Below are 20,280 nucleotides of genomic sequence, written 5' to 3'. Positions count from 1 at the left end.
CAATACATGAAAATCAAAATGAGGATACAACAGAAATTCCTGGAGCTTTCCTATCTTTCAATGGTTTCTCTTTTCAGCTTTTAACATTTGTAATACAGCTTTCATTAATTTGTGATGAACTGAGGTTGAAAAAATGAGCAAGACTAAGCTTTGAGATGTCTGAAGAGTAGTGCATAATTAGTCCTTTGTCCTTTTCTTTTTTACTTATGTATTTTTAGAATTAGCAGTAAGTTTTTCCATGTGATTCCTCCTGCCCCGCTGAATAAAGAGCATGAAGCCAGGTTTCTTCATCTTAATATAATATTGTGCGCTGTTATTTTTTAGAATTTTTTTAGCTACACACTTTTGGTTGCTCTATGTGGTATGTATTTATTCGCAGATTCATCTGTGTTTTCATCACTGTGAGCCAGCCATTTTATTATCTAAAATAGGTGGCTGCCCAGGCTGCAGTCATCTGAGGGATGCCATTTATGAAAGTCAAAGGGCTTGCACTCCATGCACCATCTGAAGTATATGCACATATAAAGGGTGCCATCTGTGAAGGGGCATCTGCTCTGGACACCGAGGAGGATGCCTAACTCTGGTCATTGAAGAGTAATAATACTGACTACTCCCTGCGTACAACGAGGGGTGATGTCCATCAACCCTGCCTAGAGCTCCAGTTTGACCGGCTCTGCCAATACTACTTGTAATATGGAAACAAGAGCACTAATATATTTTAAAATGGTACTCCGTCTAAATTTTGAAGAAAGGTTTAGACAACATAACAAAACAGAGAGCAGTTTTAATTTAAACGTTAACAGATCCTTCGTTTGATTTATCGTATACTGTGTGCTATAAATAAGGACTATACCAAAACGTTTGCTGAAACTGAGATCTTTGCTCTCCGCTGACCATTGCTGCAAAGGCAATACTATACAATACCACCATGAAAGAAAACTGTCATCAGTTATAAGCTTTAGATTTTTCTTAGTCACATTGTGGAGGCAAAGGAGAAAATAACTTAATGAAAGAATGGCAGATGATTCTCAGTGACAAGCACTATTGCCATTTATTAGATACTAAGGAAGAATAGCAAGCACAAAATAGAAATGATTTTCATTTTTGTATGGTAAAATGTCTAGGTATCAATCAAACCACTCCTACATTATTCCATGCTCAGACTTTAAGATGCAGTATTTCTTAAAGTAGTAATAGTGGTATTGATGCTCTCTTTTCATTTATGTGATCCTTGTTGTATAATAAACCAGTTACTACACTTTGATTTTGTTTAGTTTTCTGTATTTTGACATTTTAATGTGGGAGTTAAATCCAATTTTTAGCATAAGATGACACCCCAGAAGATTTGTGCACTCCAATTCACATGTTGTAATGGGGTTTGATCTTATCAGATGGTAACATTCATACTAATGAACACCGAGATATTTTATGATGAGCGCTTGTTCAGTATACACGCTCATGTGAATGTTAAGGCTATAAATGAGGGTCAGTCTGCACCACCGCTGGGTATCATGAACAACCTCATCCACTATTTGATGTTGCTTAGCAACACGAATAGTTCAGCATTTACCTGAAGCTTGTTTGAGCTAACACTCTTATCATGTATTTGAAAAGACTCCTAACCCCTTGTTTTGCATTCCATCATTGTGTCAAGCTTTGGAGATGTTTGATATTCATATTTTGCACTATTTTGTCTTACCAGAATTCATTATTTTGGGTATACCTTTACACTCGAGCTGCCAATGCCATTAGGAACTTGAACCTGGTTGCAGTCATTGCTAAGACAGTGATGTTATGCTAGTGTGAGGGTGCGTGAGTTAGTGCATGGTGTTTTTCCAGCTGTCTTATATAAATGCCATTTTCACATGTAATATTTGTGAGAGCTTTGCTTAAAAGAGAACGTTAAATGATAGAAATTAAGCTTAATCAAGTAAGGTTTTATCATACGAGGGATGTTCAAAAAGTTTCTGCACTTTTTTTAACTCTATTTATTAAGAATTCCAAAAACAAATTACATCGCTTTTCTACATAGTCACCTTCGTTTGGGATGCAATTTTCCCAGCATCGTACCAACTTTTTATTGTCCATTTACTACTCCTCCCACCTTCACCGTTTCCAATGAAAATGTAAAATTGCGGAATCTTTTTGAACATCCCTCGTATCATTTAGTCACTTTTTAAGAGTATTTTAAGCTATTATTTACACAAATATTTAATTACTTATATTGGGATTATCTGTTTATTCCACCAGAAGCTTGTCTGACATTTGTAAATAATCTGTACCATTCAGACAATCCAAAATAATTTTACAGACGGATCAGTAAGGTCAAGGCAAATCATTTGTGTTCTCAAGTTCTATTTCACTTCGTGTTTTTAATTTAATTCCAGAACTTTTTGCTAAGCTTTATTTTTACAAAAGTCAAAAAAAAGTTTTTTTGACTTCAGTTTTCTCTGCCTCATTTAAAATTGCAATCTGTTCCTTTTCAGTCTGGTGCTTTATTTTTTTGCTGACACATCAAAACTATAATTGTTGTGGTGCTTCTGTGCAAGCCTCCCTTCTTTTAGGTTCACTTTTGTCATTTGACTGCCCAAATTGGGATGTCCTACAGTGAACCTTCCAGAAGATTTTTGCCCCAAATGTGATCACTGCCCATCGTGACATGCAGCAAAATCACTTTTGCAATTTAATGGATAAGTGGTTAAATTGTCTGCATTGACCTAGCTGGATGCTGTTAAAAAATCATAATGGTTTAAGGAATAAATTGTTCTGTTTTAAATCTTTCTCTCTCTTCACTACTTTTCTGTATGTTTTAGAACAGAAGGATAGCTCTCACAGTGGAACAATGGATAAAATATTTTTTTGTAGTGAAGCATTAAAACTGAATCATAGACCTTTTTTATGTTTGCTCCTAACTGTTATCCTTTTTGTGCAGGTCCACGCTAGTGAGTCACGCCTTCCATCAAGTCCACAGTCTCGACATGCTGAGCAACAAACAAAAAGAAAATGTGTCTTATCTGCTGGCCTCCATGCACCTCTCCATTAACAAAAATGATGGTGGCCATAAAGGAGCAGGAAGTTTTGGCCACCTCACAAACTGTACATTTGAGAAATTTGTGCTGGGGTTTATTGCACTGCTACGACGAAAATATGTGGACCTGATGTTGCAGCATGGTCGAATAGACCGCACGCTAGAGCATATTAACAACATTTTGGAGACCTCAGAAAAACTCCAAAAAGATCTGGACCATGAAAAGGTCGTCCTTGAAGAACGTAAGCTGGGAACACAGCAAATCCTGTCCCAGATGGGCCAGGACAAGGCTATGGTTGAACAACAGATCCGCATGATTACCCGTCAGAGAAAAAAAATCAAGAAGCTCCAGTCTCTGTTGCCTGAACTCCAGCTGGCTCATGAAAGGTCTATCTACAAGTGTTCAGCCATTGTTTCCAACATCAAGAAGATTGTTGGGGAGATGGACATTGAATCTTTGGGTAGGTGAAAGACATATATCAGCAGAACTTTAAAAATGGGGAATGCTGTGATGAAAATTCCATTTACATTGAATGATCTTAAATGCCATTAATATATTTCATTTATCAGTGATGTGTGCAGTCCTCTACATCTAATCATCACTTTTTTTAGAGGTGGTAAGCTGCTACAGTATTTTCAACTGATCTGAGGCTGGCATTAGAGAGTTAGTGATGCGTGCCACTTCACATCATCTCTGTATATTATGCCTGCAGTATTTTCAAACCTTCTGTCTCTTATGAGGCCCCTGTATAGATTGTCATGAAGCGTCACCTTAAAGAAACAGTAAAAGAAAATTGAAACACTTGTTTCTGTGCTGCACTATGATGAGTGGGAGTTCAATTCCATTGTTTCATGCTAAGATGGAACACCTTGTTTTTAGTGTTAGCAGAAGCAGTCTTCACCTTGGAGGGTTTGTTTAAACCTGAAAAAAGAGAATAGAACAGGTTGTTTCCATTTACATGGAATTCTTTGCCTTTTCATTCTGTAGGGGAGCTGCGTGCTATGCAGAAGCCAGATGCTGACATTGAAGATCTGATGGCCTCAATTATTACAGTCCTGAAGTCTCCCACTGCTGACCTCACTTGGTCCAAAGGTGCCAAAAGACAGATGGCCAACTTGGACAGGTTCCTGGAGGAACTTAGCTCCTTTGATAAAATTCAGGTACAATTTTCAAGCTTATTTAAAGTTTGCAAAATAGTGTAGGCTGCCAGGTGCCTAGCAAAGCTCTTTTATGCCATCTGAATCTGCATCAGCTTGTGTCAGTTTTCTTCCTGTTGTCTTGTTTTTTTAGACTGAACAGGAGTGCGGAATTCAGTGAATGTGAAGCTCATTTATTGTTCTTTTCTCCTTTTTGCTGACATTCACTTTTCACTCTCTATGAAATGCCTGTTCTACGTATATATTTAACAAGCTCTGCCACAGCGCTTCCTTCTTAGTAAGACAAAAAATAATATTAGTGGCATTTGGACCAAAGCACAAAACTGTGAGGTGCAAGTTTGTCATGAACAATCACATTCAGTCATCCCAGAGCAATCCCATTCATCCATTCCTTTTCTTAAGTTATTTTCTACTACAGTATTATTACAGGGTTGTGAGGAAAGTTAGCATATATTGGCATCATTTGGAGCAGTACAGAAATCCTGCCCCACCAGTGTATTGGATGGCATGCTCACGTACCCAGGCCTGTGCAGAACAGTCTTTTAACCTAAGCTGCATAGTTTTGGGGTGTTGGAGGATGACAAACTACACAGAGGACATTGGGGAAAGTGTCATTTTTTACACCTTTATACATTAGGCAGAATGAGTGGATGTTTGTGCATATGCCTGCTTCTCTGTTTCACATTGATAGCATCACCTCTGTACTCTGGGCAGCCTGGTTATCCTGGGTCAGTACCCAGCTGTGGCCACTGAGTTTGGACCTGCTTCTGTACTGGATACTAGATCTGGCATATACTTTGTTATAAGGCTTAGAATGTTTCCTTTTGTATCTATTAATATATTTTATAAATGGAGCTTGTGTTCTTCATCAAAAGCTGATGAGAGTAATTGTCTAGGGTAAGTTGTTGAGTTATAGAGCCCCATACTCTAGTATGTCCATAAGGCTTAGCTGGAGTTGTGCCCCTTAACTGAATTCTCCTTGCTTCGTTCCACGCTGCTGCAATTTTCAATTTTTCTGAACCCATCTGTAAAGAACTGTTAAACCACAACACTCAGGGTTTATTTAATCCTCTAGTGCATGACAGTCATTTTAGTATTAATATATAGACGGACCTTTTAGACTCTAATACTGCACCTACTTTACTAGTAATTAACCCAAAAGAAAATATAGATATATTACAAATCAGTCACCTAAACAAAAATGCATCTAAGACAGTATATATAAAGGAAGAACCTTTTCTGCACTAGGTTAAATGAAATCATCACTAAGAGAATATAAATGAAAATAGACACATTATCATAAATAAATGAAAATAAAGAATGTTATCAAAATATGAACTATGTGAAAATGTTACAATAATCATAAAAAAATGCAGTTACATGACATTTCCACAGTGAAAAAATGTCAACTCATTCCATAGATAATTATGAGATTGTATCCTTGGGGAAATTGTTAACTGTGACCAAAAAGGCTATAAGGTCCAAAGATTTCAGCAGCTGTCCCTTGGGTAGCCAGTTATATATGAAAAATCCAAATGTTTGCGAGGACACTTATTTGTGGTTTAAAAATCAATTTCGATGACCATGGAGTTATTTGTAAATAGTAAATGGTAGTATTACCTAGTTTGCTCATGCACTTTGAGCTGAGTTCTTTGTAAAGGGTTCTAGTATAACATTCAAGTTCAAGTAACTCAATATGTTGTAACGATATGTGCTGGTGAAACTGAATCAAAGCCATTGGTGGAGCATTGGTAGCATGTGAAGTAGCACTTTGTATAATTGGCAATCATGTCAGAAATGGGTGCAGGTCAAGACCAATGTATAGTTCATTATTTTGATGTTTCTATGGTCAGTAATGTACAAAGCTGCTATAAGATCCAGCAGAATAAGTTCAGAGAGATATTTTGCATTTGCATTCATCCATCCTCTTCCGCTTATCCGGGGTCGGGTCACGGGGGCAGCAGCTTGAGCAGCGAGGCCCAAACTTCCCTCTCCCTGGCCACTTCTTCTAGCTCTTCCGGGAGAATCCCAAGGCATTTCCAGGCCAGCTGGGAGACATAGTCCCTCCAGCGTGTCCTGGGTCTTCCCTGGGGCCTCCTCCCGGTTGGACGTGCCCGGAACACCTCACCAGGGAGGCGTCTAGGAGGCATCCTAATCAGATGCCCGAGCCGCCATATCTGACTCCTCTCGATGCGGAGGAGTTGCGGCTCTACTCTGAGCCCCTCCCGGATGACTGAGCTTCTCACCCTGTCTTTAAGGGAAAGCCCAGACACCCTGCGGAGGAAACTCATTTCAGCTGCTTGTATTCGCGATCTTGTTCTTTCGGTCACTACGCATAGCTCATGACCATAGGTAACGGTAGGAACGTAGATCGACTGGTAAATTGAGAGCTTTGCCTTACGGCTCAGCTCTTTTTTTCACCACGACAGACCGATTCAGAGCCTGCATCACTGCGGATGGCTCACCGATCCGCCTGTCGATCTCACGGTCCATTCTTCCCTCACTCGTGAACAAGACTCCAAGATACTTGAACTCCTCCACTTGGGGCAGGATTTCTCCCCCAACCCTGAAAGGGCACTCTACCCTTTTCCGGCTGAGGACCATGGTCTCGGACTTGGAGGTGCTGATTCGCATCCCAGCCGCTTCACAGTTGCTGCGAACCGATTCAGAGAGAGCTGAAGATCACGGCCTGATGAAGCAAACAGGACAACATCATCTGCAAAAAGCAGTGACCCAATCCTGAGTCCACCAAACCGGACCCCTTCAACACCCTGGCTGCGCCTAGAAATTCTGTCCATAAAAGTTATGAACAGAATCGGTGACAAAGGGCAGCCCTGGCGGAGTCCAACTCTCACTGGAAATGGGCTCGACTTACTGCCGGCAATGCGGACCAAGCTCTGACACTGATCGTACAGGGACCGAACAGCTCTTATCAGGGGGTCCAGTACCCCATCCTCCCGGAGCACCCCCCACAGGATTCCCCGAGAGACATGGTCGGATGCCTTTTCCAAGTCCACAAAACACATGTAGACTGGTTGGGCAAACTCCCATGCACCCTCCAGGATTCTGCTAAGGGTGTAGAGCTGGTCCACTGTTCCGCGACCAGGACGAAAATAACACTGTTCCTCCTGAATCCGAGGCTTGACTATCCGACGGACCCTCCTCTCCAGAACCCCCGAATAGACTTTTCCAGGGAGGCTGAGGAGTGTGATCCCTCTATAGTTGGAACACACCCTCTGGTCCCCCTTTTTAAAGAGGGGACCACCACCCCGTCTGCCAATCCAGAGGCACTGTCCCCGATGTCCATGCGATGTTGCAGAGACATGTCAACCAAGACAGTCCTACAACATCCAGAGCCTTGAGGAACTCTGGGCGTATCTCATCCACCCCCGCGGCCCTGCTACCAAGGAGTTTTTTGACCACCTCTGTGACCTCAGTCTCAGAAATGGGAGAGCCCACCAGGTCCCCAGGCTCTGCTTCCTCATTGGAAAGCATGTTAGTGGGATTAAGGAGGTCTTCGAAGTACTCCCCCCACCGACCCACAACGTCTCGAGACAAGGTCAGTAGCGCACCATCCCCACCATATGCAGTGTTGACACTGCACTGCTTCCCTTCTGAGACGCCAGACAGTGGACCAGAATCTCCTCGAAGCCGTCTGAAAGTCATTCTCCATGGCCTCCCCAAACTCAGCAACCACCGAAGCCGCATTCCACTTGGCATGCCGGTACCTATCAGCTGCCTCCAGAGACCCACAGGAAAAAAGGTCCTATAGGACTCCTTCTTCAGCTTGACGGCATCCCTCACCGCCGGTGTCCACCAACGGGTCAGGGATTGCCGCCACGACAGGCACCAACCACCTTATGGCCACAGCTCCGGTCAGCCGCCTCAACAATAGAGGCACGGAACATTGCCCATTCGGACTCAGTGTCCCCCAACTTCCTTGGGACGTGGTCAATGCTCTGCTGGAGGTGGGAGTTGAAGCTGCTTCTGACAGAGGACTCTGCCAGCCGTTCCCAGCAGACCCTCACAACACATTTGGGCCTAGCATGCCTGGCATCCTCCCCCACCATCGAAGCCAACTCACCACCAGGTGGTGATCAGTTGACAGCTCCGCCTCTTTCTTCACCCAAGTGTCCAAGACATGTGGCCGCAAGTCCGATGACACGACCACAAAGTCGATCATCGAACTGAGGCCTAGGGTGACCTGGTGCCAAGTGCACATATGAACACCCTTATGCTTGAACATGGTGTTCGTTATGGACAATCCGTGACGAGCACAGAAGTCCAATAACAAACACCGCTCGGGTTCAGATCGGGGGGGCCATTCCTCCCAATCACGCCCTTCCAGGTCTCACTGTCATTGCCCACGTGAGCATTGAAGTCTCCCAGCAAACGAGGGAATCCCAGAAGGTATGCCCTCTAGCACCCCTCCAGAGACTCCAAAAGGGTGGATACTCCAAACTGCTGTTGGCATACGCACAAAAACAGTCAGGACCCTTCCCCCCACCCGAAGGCGGAGGTAGGCCACCCTCTCGTCCACCGGGGTAAACCCCAATGCACAGGCTCCAAGTGGGGGCAATAAGTATGCCCACACCTGCTCGGCGCCTCTCACCGGGGCAAATCCAGAGTGGTAGAGAGTCTAGCCCCTCTCAAGGAGATTGGTTCCAGAGTCCAAGCTGTGCGTCGAGGTGAGTCCGACTATATCTAGCACCTCTCTACCTTACGCACTAGCTCAGGCTCCTTCCCCTTCAGAGAGGTGGCATTCCACGTTCCAAGAGCCAGTTTCTGTAGCTGAGGATCAGACCGCCAAGGTCCCGCCCGCCACCACCCAACTCACACTGCACCCAACCTCCTTGGCCCCTCCCATAGGTGGTGAGCCCATGGGAAGGAGGAACCACGCTACCTCTTCGGCTGTGCCCGCCGAGCCCCATGGGTGCAGGCTCGCCACCAGGCGCCGCCATCGAGCCCCACCTCCAGGCCTGGCTCCAGAGGGTGGCCCCGGTGACCCACGTCCGGGCAAGGGAAAACGTCGTCCAAAGTTTTGGTTCATCATTGGAGATTTGTTGAACTGCTCTTTGTCTCATCCCTCACCTAGGACCAGTTTGCCTTGGGTGGTCCTACCAGGGGTATAAAGCCCCGGACACCAGAGCTCCTAGGATCACTGGGACACGCAAACTCCTCCACCACGATAAGGTGACGGTTCAAGAAGGAGCATTTGCATTCAGAAAAAGATTATTTATACTTTTTGTTGTGGAGTATCCTGGAGTGTCTTTGGCCAAAATAAGGGTACCTGTGACCCCAGATGTCACTCTAAAGGCTTCCTGGATGTGACCTAGGATATGGTTTAGGCCGCTTTAAACCCAAAACCTCCAGAGACTCCAGAGATAATTTACAGTAAAGAGAAAGGCTTATCTGGTAGGTGGAAGATTGCCCATTTATAAATATTGTATGTTTGTACTTTTTGAGATGTGCAAATAGGTAAGTCACCCCATCTAACAGACAGGATCAACACGAATATGGTCAAGTCCAGAGAGGGTGCAGGATTTTTGTGTTGTATGTTTATTTGGTACTTTTTTCTCATTTTGTTCATCAGTGCCTTGAGTGTTCTAATTTAACACATAAATCATGTACTTATAGTTGGCTTTCTTGTTGCATGTTCTGACTCAGCAGAAGTCAGAGGAAAATTTTTATTAAGGGGGCCAGGTGATGAAGTACGGTCAAAAAATGTGTGAGGGTCAATACTAGAGGGAATAAAAATAATCTTTCAAACAAACCAGAAAATGCTAAACAAAAATTATAAGTCGTTAGTTCAGATAACTCATATAAAAAAATACCTCAATGCTCCATTTCTGTTCAAGATTGAAAAGACAGACCACAGGATGAATCTCAATGGCTCAGATCATTCAAGGCAACTGTGTCTGTTGCTATCCCAATAAACAAACTAATTGGACCAGATGAAACCATCAGATATTGTACAAATCTGAAATATGTATTAGGAGCTGTGAGCAGATGGGGTGTGATTTCTGTTTAATTGATACTTTTGCATTCTCCCTTGTTATTATTATTATTATTGTATAATACAAGCTTTGTTTTTGATAAGGCTTTGGTTTTTGGCAGGTTTTGGTCTATTTTGGGATGTGTATGTGAGCTCCAAGGGTCACAAACTAAAAGCCTTGGGATCTTTGGTTTTTGCTGCAAGTACATTTGTCACTTAGTTAGCTAATACCATACTGAACATTTGTCTACTACCTCACTTTCCAGGTACTATGACTGCCTACAAATGTTTTTCTCTGTGTATTTTTCATATTTTTCCCATGATATTTTTTTTTTTTTTTTGGTTTTTGGACTGTTTCAAAATCTCAAAAGATCTGCTTTTAAGATGCTTTATTAGCCTGGCACAAGTCAATGGAGGTTACATACATGAATGTACTTGGTGCTCTGTCCAAGGTTATTTTGTGACTTGTCCAATGATGTCATCTCCTCATCTGAATGCATGCAGTTTCACAAAATGGAGAAATAAATGAATGGCTCTGTACTTTCTTGAACAAATTAATTCTTCACTTCCAGGTTTCTTCTTGCCTACTTTAAACAGCATGCCCATAGCCTAGGCTATGGAGTATGGGGTTAAGTGAAACCCAGACTTAATATTTTTAAAATTTGTAAAGTCTTGCCCATGTGTATTTTTATTATATTACAAACATGTTTATGACAAGACAATGCATTCATTATGTTTTCAGCTCCCAGAAACTACCCTGACGGCCCTGGAAACCCAGCTGCAGAAAGAGTGTTATACCGCAGAGAACATGGAGCACAAAGCTGGAGGAAATTCTGCTGCCGGTAGCCTTTTGAGGTGGTTGCAGAATGCAGTATCCTACCATCGATTAACCATGTCCAGGGTAGGTAGTGCTCCTAGACTGAGTTTTGTACAAGAATAATTGGCTCCTAGGAAGAAAGAATGCAAAGAAGGAGCTTAAGATGGTTGATGGGGTAATGGCTGTCCCTGAAATTTGGCATTTAGCCATGCATGTTCATCTATGATAACATTCAGGTATGAACGTGCAGTGTACACATGTGACGTAGTTGTGCCGCTGGTCTGTATGTTCATTGATCAATGCTTTTTGGTAGAAGAATGTGGATCTAAGATAGCTGTATTTATCCAGAGCGAAGGAAACAAAGACACTGTAACTAAGAGTTACAGTGCAAATTGGCTATTTAGCTGAAGTAGATGTTAATGGTACTGGATACAGTAGATTTCAGTCCAATTGTAAGCCTTTGTCAAGGGTGTCTACAGAGCTGGGCATACAGTAAAGAAGAGAATGTGATGTTCAGGATGAAGGAAGTCAGCATCTTGAATTGTAATGAGATCTCCTTAGAAGTAACTGTACACTCCTGTTGGAGAAACAGCTAGTCACACTAGAGTAGGCAGTGCAAGTATCTTCCCGTAGAAATGAGTGTTACCAGCATATGTGTATGACATTAGATAATGGTGAAACTTATGTGGCTTCTGAAGAGAAAAACCTTGGAAACACTACTAAGACTAATAAAGAAGGAGAACAAATACAGATGGACAGTTAGGGAATAGAAAGATTTATGTAATCTTCTTGGAAAGCTTCAAAGCTTGTATTTTAGGGAATGCACAAAATTCTAACCTTAATTGGTGTCACCCCACCGGACTTCTAAGAATGGTGCACAACATTAAGAAAGTTTACGGAGTCAAACAAAATTGAAGGAAAGGAGCAGTCAAGAAATCAAATTTTTATCAATGGCTAAGACAAACAAGATAAAGTTAAACATTTAAATTGCTGTCTAAATAACTAAGATGGACTGCTACGATATGTGCTTTTTGAAATTGAATCAAAACCATTGGTGGAGCATTGGTAGCATGTGAAGTAGCACTTTGTATAATTGGCAATGATGTCGGAAACGGATGCAAGTCAAGACCAATGTACAGTTCATTATTTTGATGTTTCTATGATCAGTAATGTAGAAAGCAGCTACAAGATCCAGCAGAATATGTTCAGGGAGATATTCTGCATTTGCATTCAGAAAAAGGTTCTTTATACTTTGTGTTGTGGTAATTCTGACAGAAGTAGGATTCTCATGTAATATGGATCTATAAAATAAGCTTAGAAATTGGTGATTAGTTAAATTTGAAGCAATTAGGTGAATTTTCTTTCACACACCTAAATGTATTAATATTTATGTATATCTTTAAAATAATAAATGGTTGGACAAGGAGTTTACAGTTAGGAAGGGGTTATGTGGTACAGGTTTATAGCCTAGCAAGGACCAAGAAGGAGACCTAGATATGTGATCAAGTAGTGGTCATTATATAATTAAAAAATTGATATGAGGCCTCCAAATACTCCACAAAAGGCAACAGTGGCCAAGCCAGGAGTCACTTACCTGTCTGGAAAAGACCTCACCCCAGTGGGCTTAATCCCAACTCTGCTGGCCTGCCTCAAGGCACAGGAAATTTCAGAACATTTAAAGGAACAGTACAAAGCTATACAATCAACACAAAAAATACATAAGAATATGAAAAATAATAATTAAAATAAAGAACTTTAAAACACATGTTAATACATAACAGTGGTAGGGTCACCTAGGTGATATGGTCATTACAGTACTAGGTAACTGAAAGCTTAGTTTTGCAGAGGCACCAGACACAGAGATCTCTATCCTGGAGTGTATTTGGCCAAAGTAAGGGCACCAGACGTCATTCTGAAGGTTTCCTGGATGTGACTTAGGATAGTGTTTAGGCCACTTTGAACCCAAAACCTCCAGAGATAATAAAGGGAAAGGCTTAACTGGTAGGATGAAGATTGTCCATTTATAAATATTGTATGTTTGTACTTTTGAGGTGGGAAAATAGGCAAGTCACCCCATCTAACAGACAGGATCAACACGAGTATGGTCAAGTCCAGAGTGGGTGCAGGATCTTTGTGTTGTATGTTTATTTGATACTGTTTTTTCATTTTGTTCATCAGTGCCTTGTGTGTTCTAATTTAACACATAAATCATGTACTTATATTTGGCTTTCTTGTTGCCTGTTCTGACTCAGCAGAAGTCAGAGGAAAATTTTTATTAAGGGGGGCCCGGAGATGAAGTACAGTCAAAAAATGTGTGAGGGTCAATACTAGAGGAAATACAAATAATCTTTCAAACAAACCAGAAAATGCTAAACAAAAATTTTATGTCATTAGACAGATGTTGAGTCCAAAAAATGCAAAGGAAAACACGTAGAAATTTGCATATCAAATGTTGATTTGATCCAAACAGACAGGAGTTGAGTCAAAAAAACTAAGAAAAACACGTAGACATTCGCTCATCTAACATTGATTTGATCCAAACGTGGATGAGAAAGAGTCCTGGTGACCCTTTAACCGGTCGCACCAATGAGATCATGAGGGAAATCCTCTAAGCAACACCTGAAGTGAGACTCACAAAACACAGACACTCGTAAGAATGCAACATGATGTCACAGGAAGGCAGCAAAAAATCCCAAGTCTTTCAGAAATCAAGATAGTAAGAAATAAGTGTACAGTTCTTGAGGGCAGAAGCCCAGGTTAGATGCATAGAAGATAAATAAAATTCAGCAATTATTGCAGTGTCATTCTGAGTAGAAAGAGTGAAAAATATAAGTTTGTGTTACTGAAATATGTTTAAGAAATGAATTTAAAGTCATTTGAGAAACATCACTTGAAAAATAAACTAGCTAATGAGTCAATTTAAATATAGTGTATATGTATTCTGGTTTGTGGCCTAGTGAATACGTATTAAACATTGAACTGCCAATTCAAACCTGTCCTGAGACACTTAGGTAATTTGCCTGTGCCCTGTGTTGAAGACTAATAGAATGAACTTAATTTTGGTTTGCATTTGGCAATGCTAATAGTTAATGAGATATTTTAGTAAGGCTGACAGTTTATTTACCTTACCTTACATAAATTACGGTAACCGAACCACACTCCGTTTAACACACAGAGCACTATAATTTACTGATAATCACTTGGATTATAGATACTGCTTATATGACATTAAAGAAAAGATACAAGAAAAACAAACACAGGAGGCAGATCTTACTTTGTTTAGAGGGTTCCTGATGTTTCTTGATTTTTTCATGCTTTTTCGTGTAGCATTTCTCTGGTCATCAGCTCCCTTTAATGGCCAGTTGTAGGTGAGTTAAAGCTACGCAGTTAAGGTGAGACTCAAGTTTCTCTTGTCTCCAAATGGTAAAAGTTTGTAAAAGCTTACCTGAAACAGTTAATGCTGAGCTTGATACACAGTAACAATTAGATGTGAGAAATCAGCTCTTTAGCTGTTTGTTTACTAGTGTAGCTACTTAGAGCTCTAATTTATGTTGTCGCAGATAAAGCAGTTTTATGATATCAGGCTTTTAAGGATAATGTCTGATGCTGTGTGGGTTCTGGGTTTAAGCAAAGAACTAGTTGTGTAATTCAATTGTTCTCTTTGCTTTCTGGTCTTTCATCTGTGTTAGGGTGTTGTCTCACTCACCTTGCCTTAGGTATTAGGCTCTTTGCCGTGTCTTCTGCAGCTTTATAGGATAACACGTGACTGCTTCTGAACTAAGAGCTTAGGTGCTGAGATTACCTTCTTGAAGTTCAGTTTCTAGTACAGAACTGAAACATGAAAGAGTGTATCTGAGAGCTTGTGATACCCTCACCATGTCCACTTGCATTTCACTGTGTGCAGATCCCAGAACTCGAATAATAGTACCTTCCAGACAGTTCCAAAAAAAGATGTGTGACTGAGTCTGCTGGCTCCATGGAGTGTATGGGTGAACTTGCTGGCTCCAATGAGTGTGAAGAGGTGCTTGCTTCTAATTGTTAATGGAAGATGTCCAGTTCAATTTATAGGCCTGCTTTTAGGTGTACGAGTGAGTCCATGTCAGGAAGCAAGAGTTCAGGTTGCATTTAAAAATTGGGATGAATTTCCTTTCAGATATCCATTTGGTCTTCAGACATGTTGTCTTATCTTTGTTTACCAGCTCTGGTTATCAGATGAAATTCAAAAAGCAAGCCGAGAAATTTTTGGGCAGTGGTACAGCTGCAGAATAGGTCAACAACTCAGTTTAATGTCCTTCTGGTCTGCAGATGGAGGATTGTGGCTGGCTTTCTGCATCTTTTTCAAATGACCCCATTTAACAGAGAAGGAGTTGTATGCAATATTATCCTACAAAAACAGGAAATGCCTGCTTTGTCCTACAGGACCAATTGTAAAAATGGCACCTAAACCATATACTGTACCTCTGAACCAGGTGTATAAAACTCCCAGTTAAACCACAATCTCATTTCAGACCAAATATACTAAAGCCAGACGTGTGACCTATTAACTGAACCCAATGCATTGGCAGTCTTGACACACTGTACAATCCCAGTCACATTTGAACACACAAATCTTTAACCTAAAATACAAAGCAAGTCTCTAAGGAGACCTTGACATTTTTTAACAAATCTATGATAGTTTCCATTGTCAAAGTTCAGTAGCCAGATTTAGTCTGGTTTAATAGAGTGCTAATATATTTTTTTGTTTTGTGTAATTTTTGTCTTTTACACTGTATTTCAGCACCTTAGGCAATGACAATTGGGATTGAATGAACAAATAATTTAATATATGTCATCATGTATGTTAAAAAACTACACAAAAGGTTTAATACTGTAGTCTTCACTTTCACAATCTGAGACACTTGTTAATGCAACATTGTGTTTTGAGGCCACAGCTTTACAAAACACTCTGGTATTTTTTTGGATATTTTCTTTGTAATTTATATCTTGTGACACTAGGGGTCGCTGTTGCCCAGTGTAACCCGCAGACAACACGTCCAGACACCAGGTACAAGTACAAGAAATAATTTTAATTTCTCCAATAATGTGCACAAAGCATCTCCACAATACAGTAATCCCTCGCTATATCGCGCTTCGACTTTCGCGGCTTCACTCCATCGTGGATTTTAAATGTAAGCATGTCTAATTATATATCACGGATTTTTCGCTGGTTCGCGGATTTCTGCGGACAATGGGTCTTTTACTTTATGGTACATGCTTCCTCAGTTTGTTTGCCCAGTTGATTTCATACAAGGGACGCTATTGGCGGATGGCTTAGAAGCTACCCAATCAGAGCATGTAGTACATATTAACTAAAACTCCTCAGTGCTATAAGATATGCATCCCGCACGGAGCTTGATTGTTTGATTGTTTGCTTGTCTCTGCCTCTATCTCACCCTCTCTGACATTCTCTGCGCCTGACGGAGGGGCTGTGAGCAGAGGTGCTGTTTGCACAGAAGCTGTTTGCCTAGTGGATATGGAGGCACCACTAAGAAATGCTGCTTTATCGCAATGCTTCCAAAAGCACACTTATTGATTTTTTGATTGTTTGCTTTAATCTCGCTCTCTCTCTCTGAAGTTCTCTACGCCTGACGGAGGAGATGTGAGCAGAGGGGCTGTTTGCACAGAGGCTGTTTGTTTAGAAGATACTGACGCTCCTCTAAAAAATGTCGCTTTATTGCGGTGCTTCGGCAAACTTAAAAGCACACGTATTGATTTTTTGATTGTCTGCTTTTCTTTGCTAGCGCTCTCTCTCTCTCTCTCTGAAATTCTCTGCTCCTGAAGAGAAGAAGATATATTTGCATTCTTTTAATTGTGAGAAAGAACTGTCATCTCTGTCTTGTCATGGAGCACAATTTAAACTTTTGACTAAAGGGTGTTATTTCATGTCTAGAGGGCTCTAATAATGTTAACAGGGTGGGAGAGTTTATAAGGGCTTAAAATATATAAAAATAACTATACAAACATATGGTTTCTACTTTGCGGATTTTCATCTATCGCGGGGGGTTCTGGAACGCAACCCCCGCGATCGAGGAGGGATTACTGTACACAGTAAATCGCAAATAATCAATACAATAAACACAATAAATCATCCTCTCCACCCAGCAGCTCTGTCACACTTCCTCCCAACTCCGGCTCAGCTTGCTGGGTTTCCCACAATCTTTTATATAGTCCTTGACCTGGAAGCGGTCCTGTCCTTCAGTCCACGTGATTCAATAGCACTTCCGGGTCAGATGAAGATTTATATTTTCCTTCAGCCCGGAAGTACTTCTGTCCTTCCATCCCCATGACTTGGGAGTACTACTGGGTTATAATGGAAACAATCTACATGTCTCCCTGCAGCGTCCCCTGGCAGCTCCCATGGTATCCAGCAGGGCTGTGAAGCTGAATTCCATTGTCCATGATGCCCTGCGGGAATTTGGGGCACCTCCATGTTGCAGGGAGGACTCCATCTAGCGGTGTGGATGTATGGAACGGAATAAGCTGCCGGCCATCTCTCACAGTCTACATTCAGGGAACCCCCAACACTACCATATGGCCACCACAACCGGCACCCCACCTGCATGTCCTAGTCCTGACAATTTGACAAGTTTAGCCCATTTGGAGAAAGGCCCATTCTGGGCTCAGTAAGGCAGCATGTGTGTTTTGTTTGTGTCTGATTTTGCATCTTTGGTCAGTGTTACAAGGCAGGCTTTTAGGTGAGCTTGTACGCAGCATATCTATGACACATTGTACTTTATGTTAGTCTAGTGCACCACTTAACTCAGTGTAATAAAATGTGTGGGAAAAGAACAAAGTGCCCGTAGCTTCAGTGTTAGCCATTGATCATATTGACTAGACTTGGCTGCAGGTCTATATGTCACTGAGTCATTTGTTTTACAATGAAAGAAATAAATGTTCTTCGAAGTACAATTCTAACATTAGCTGCTAAATATCAAAGCAGCCCACAGAAACAGATTAGATGCACTGAGGCCAGCTTACAGTAAGCAAATGCAACTTGAATTTATCTGTTTCTTTCACTTTGATTTTCATAACCTAGCATGTTTATGGTTGTATAAGGGTAAATGAAGCAAGACATTAAGAAGTAGTCACATATGGTATGAATAGCTTATCGTGGTTTAAACTTCTGCAGTTGCTGCATCCTTCCCTAAATGTTGATGGTAAATAAATGATTAAAAGACTTTGGCCAGTTTCCTTTTTAAATTTTGCCTCCAACGTTAAACAGCTTTAATAGTTTCAGGACAACTTCAGACTGAATAATTTATGATAGATCATTTATTTCTGAGTGGGTTCACATTGTTCTTTATTATATCTGTTATTTTTATAATATATATAGCTTCTCCCTTTTTTAAATCCAGAATCACTGCTTAGTGACTTGTGTGGCAGAGGAGACTTGATTGTGCTTAAGCATATGAACGTTAAAGAAAGCATATGTCATTGTTTTGTAACGAATTATTAATTGCTGACAGAACTACAAAAAAAAGCAACAGAGAAGTAACAAAATATTAAATTCATAACATAATAAAGTACATAGCAATCCTACATGGACCAGAAGATGTTAGGAAACCATAATAAGGAAGATGCTGACTGTCTTCCTTTAAACTGCCAATTGTTTGTAACTTTCATTTTCAGATGTTGCCTTATTTTCATTATATGATCACCTTTCCTCCCTGCTTTTACAATCTTCATTCCTTCCCTGATTTATTTAATCCTCCGTGAGGTTTCCTTTCAGGCACAGAACAGAGCCATATTCAAGGTAAGGATCTATGCTATAAAGTCTCAGGGACGCAACATCACATCACAACATCTTCTGGTAGCTACTGATCTCTTTCTACTTCTGCGTCTTGAAACACACACATGTAGAGTGTAGGTAGCTGCCAATGACCCCATACTCCATTATTTGTTTTCCTGGTTATATTGTGCAATACGACTGCTGCCTCCTGGTTGCAACTCATTTAATCATATACCTTGAGCCACACTTCTGTAGCGAGTGGATTCTGATGCAGAATGTGCATTATTAAAGGAATGCTGCAAAATAACAGTTGTCCTTGACTTCCATGGTCAACATGAATATTTCTGCATTCACCTAGGGCTCAGATCATAACTTTGGTTAGTTCCCAAACAGCCGGTTGGTGCACTAATAAGCTTGGCCAAGGGTGCAAAGTAACCTAGCACCGGCACTGCTTACTTATTTCCTTGTTATGGAAATGTTCAAAATACTTTTTGATGCTGATTTTCTTAACTTTCCTTACATCCTAAAAAGAAAAAAAAGGGTTTTGACATCCTAGATGTTTGTAATTTAACATACCAATGAGTACCAATCAGATATATCTTGTAATTTTTTTAGTGTTGAGTAATTAGGTACTGGTTGACACTAATCTTGTAATGGACTAAGAATGCCATAAACTGTGGATGGGTGGAGAAATGGATCCCATGAAATCAATGAGAATGAACTGAATTTTCTACTAACACCAATACACAATTAAATAAGTAGATCCACCAAAGAACCTGCGTTCAGGTACAAGTTTAAAACTCCATGCCATCTCTGACTGGCCCCGCCACACATGTTGGAAAATGTTGTTGTACATCTCAGGACAGGCTTCACCGGCTCATATACAGAAGGGGATTGTTGTTCTGCACCTCAAGATGAACTTTAGTCTTGCATCCATCCAGGTCTAAACATGGTTGTGTTATTATAAAATGAGATAAAGGCTAGAGGCCCATTAGTACTTTAGCATGCCATTAACTAGCACTGTTTTTAGAAACATTGAGAATTTAAAAGTAAATGTAGATTTTAATCAAAAGTGCAGTTGCTGTAATAATAAATAGAATAATAATTCTTGAGATTTATATAGCGCTTTTCTCACAGACTGTTAGATAGGTTTATATCCTGTTACGCAGAGCTTATTGGAGCTGCTGCATTACAAATCAATACCTGATGCCTCTTTTTTTATGTCTGTGGGAAGTTTGCATGTTCTCTGTGTTTCTGTATTCCCCAAAGAAACGAATGTTACCCAGCAGTAGTAGCAGTAGTAAGATTGTAGGTTAATTGACAGTTGTACAGTAAATTATAGGTGTATGGTTACGTGGGCTTTGCAATGGCCTTTTGCAGTATTCAGAGCTGATTTCTGCCTTGCACCTGATACTTTCATTAAGTGGCTTTGAGAGTATCTGTATTATCTTTTGTTATTGTTGCATTTAATGGTGTGGTAAAGTATAGCGTAAATATGAAGATGATCTGTATTG

At 40.9% G+C, this 20,280-nt stretch overlaps 1 protein-coding gene across 1 annotated transcript in view; it reads left to right on the top strand.

Annotated features, from left to right (window-relative positions):
- Positions 1 to 20,280, top strand: part of LOC120531521 (dynein beta chain, ciliary-like) — a 285,809-nt gene that overhangs the window by 38,211 nt on the left and 227,318 nt on the right. Inside the window, exons 13-15 of the mRNA XM_039756997.1 lie at positions 2,933 to 3,489; positions 4,017 to 4,189; positions 10,924 to 11,082. Coding sequence (XP_039612931.1) covers positions 2,933 to 3,489; positions 4,017 to 4,189; positions 10,924 to 11,082 — 889 coding nt within the window. The remainder of the gene's footprint in view (positions 1 to 2,932; positions 3,490 to 4,016; positions 4,190 to 10,923; positions 11,083 to 20,280) is intronic.

This window comes from Polypterus senegalus, chromosome 6, assembly GCF_016835505.1.
Source record: "Polypterus senegalus isolate Bchr_013 chromosome 6, ASM1683550v1, whole genome shotgun sequence".
Taxonomy (NCBI): domain Eukaryota; kingdom Metazoa; phylum Chordata; class Cladistia; order Polypteriformes; family Polypteridae; genus Polypterus; species Polypterus senegalus.
This window is presented reverse-complemented; position numbering and strand designations above follow the sequence as displayed.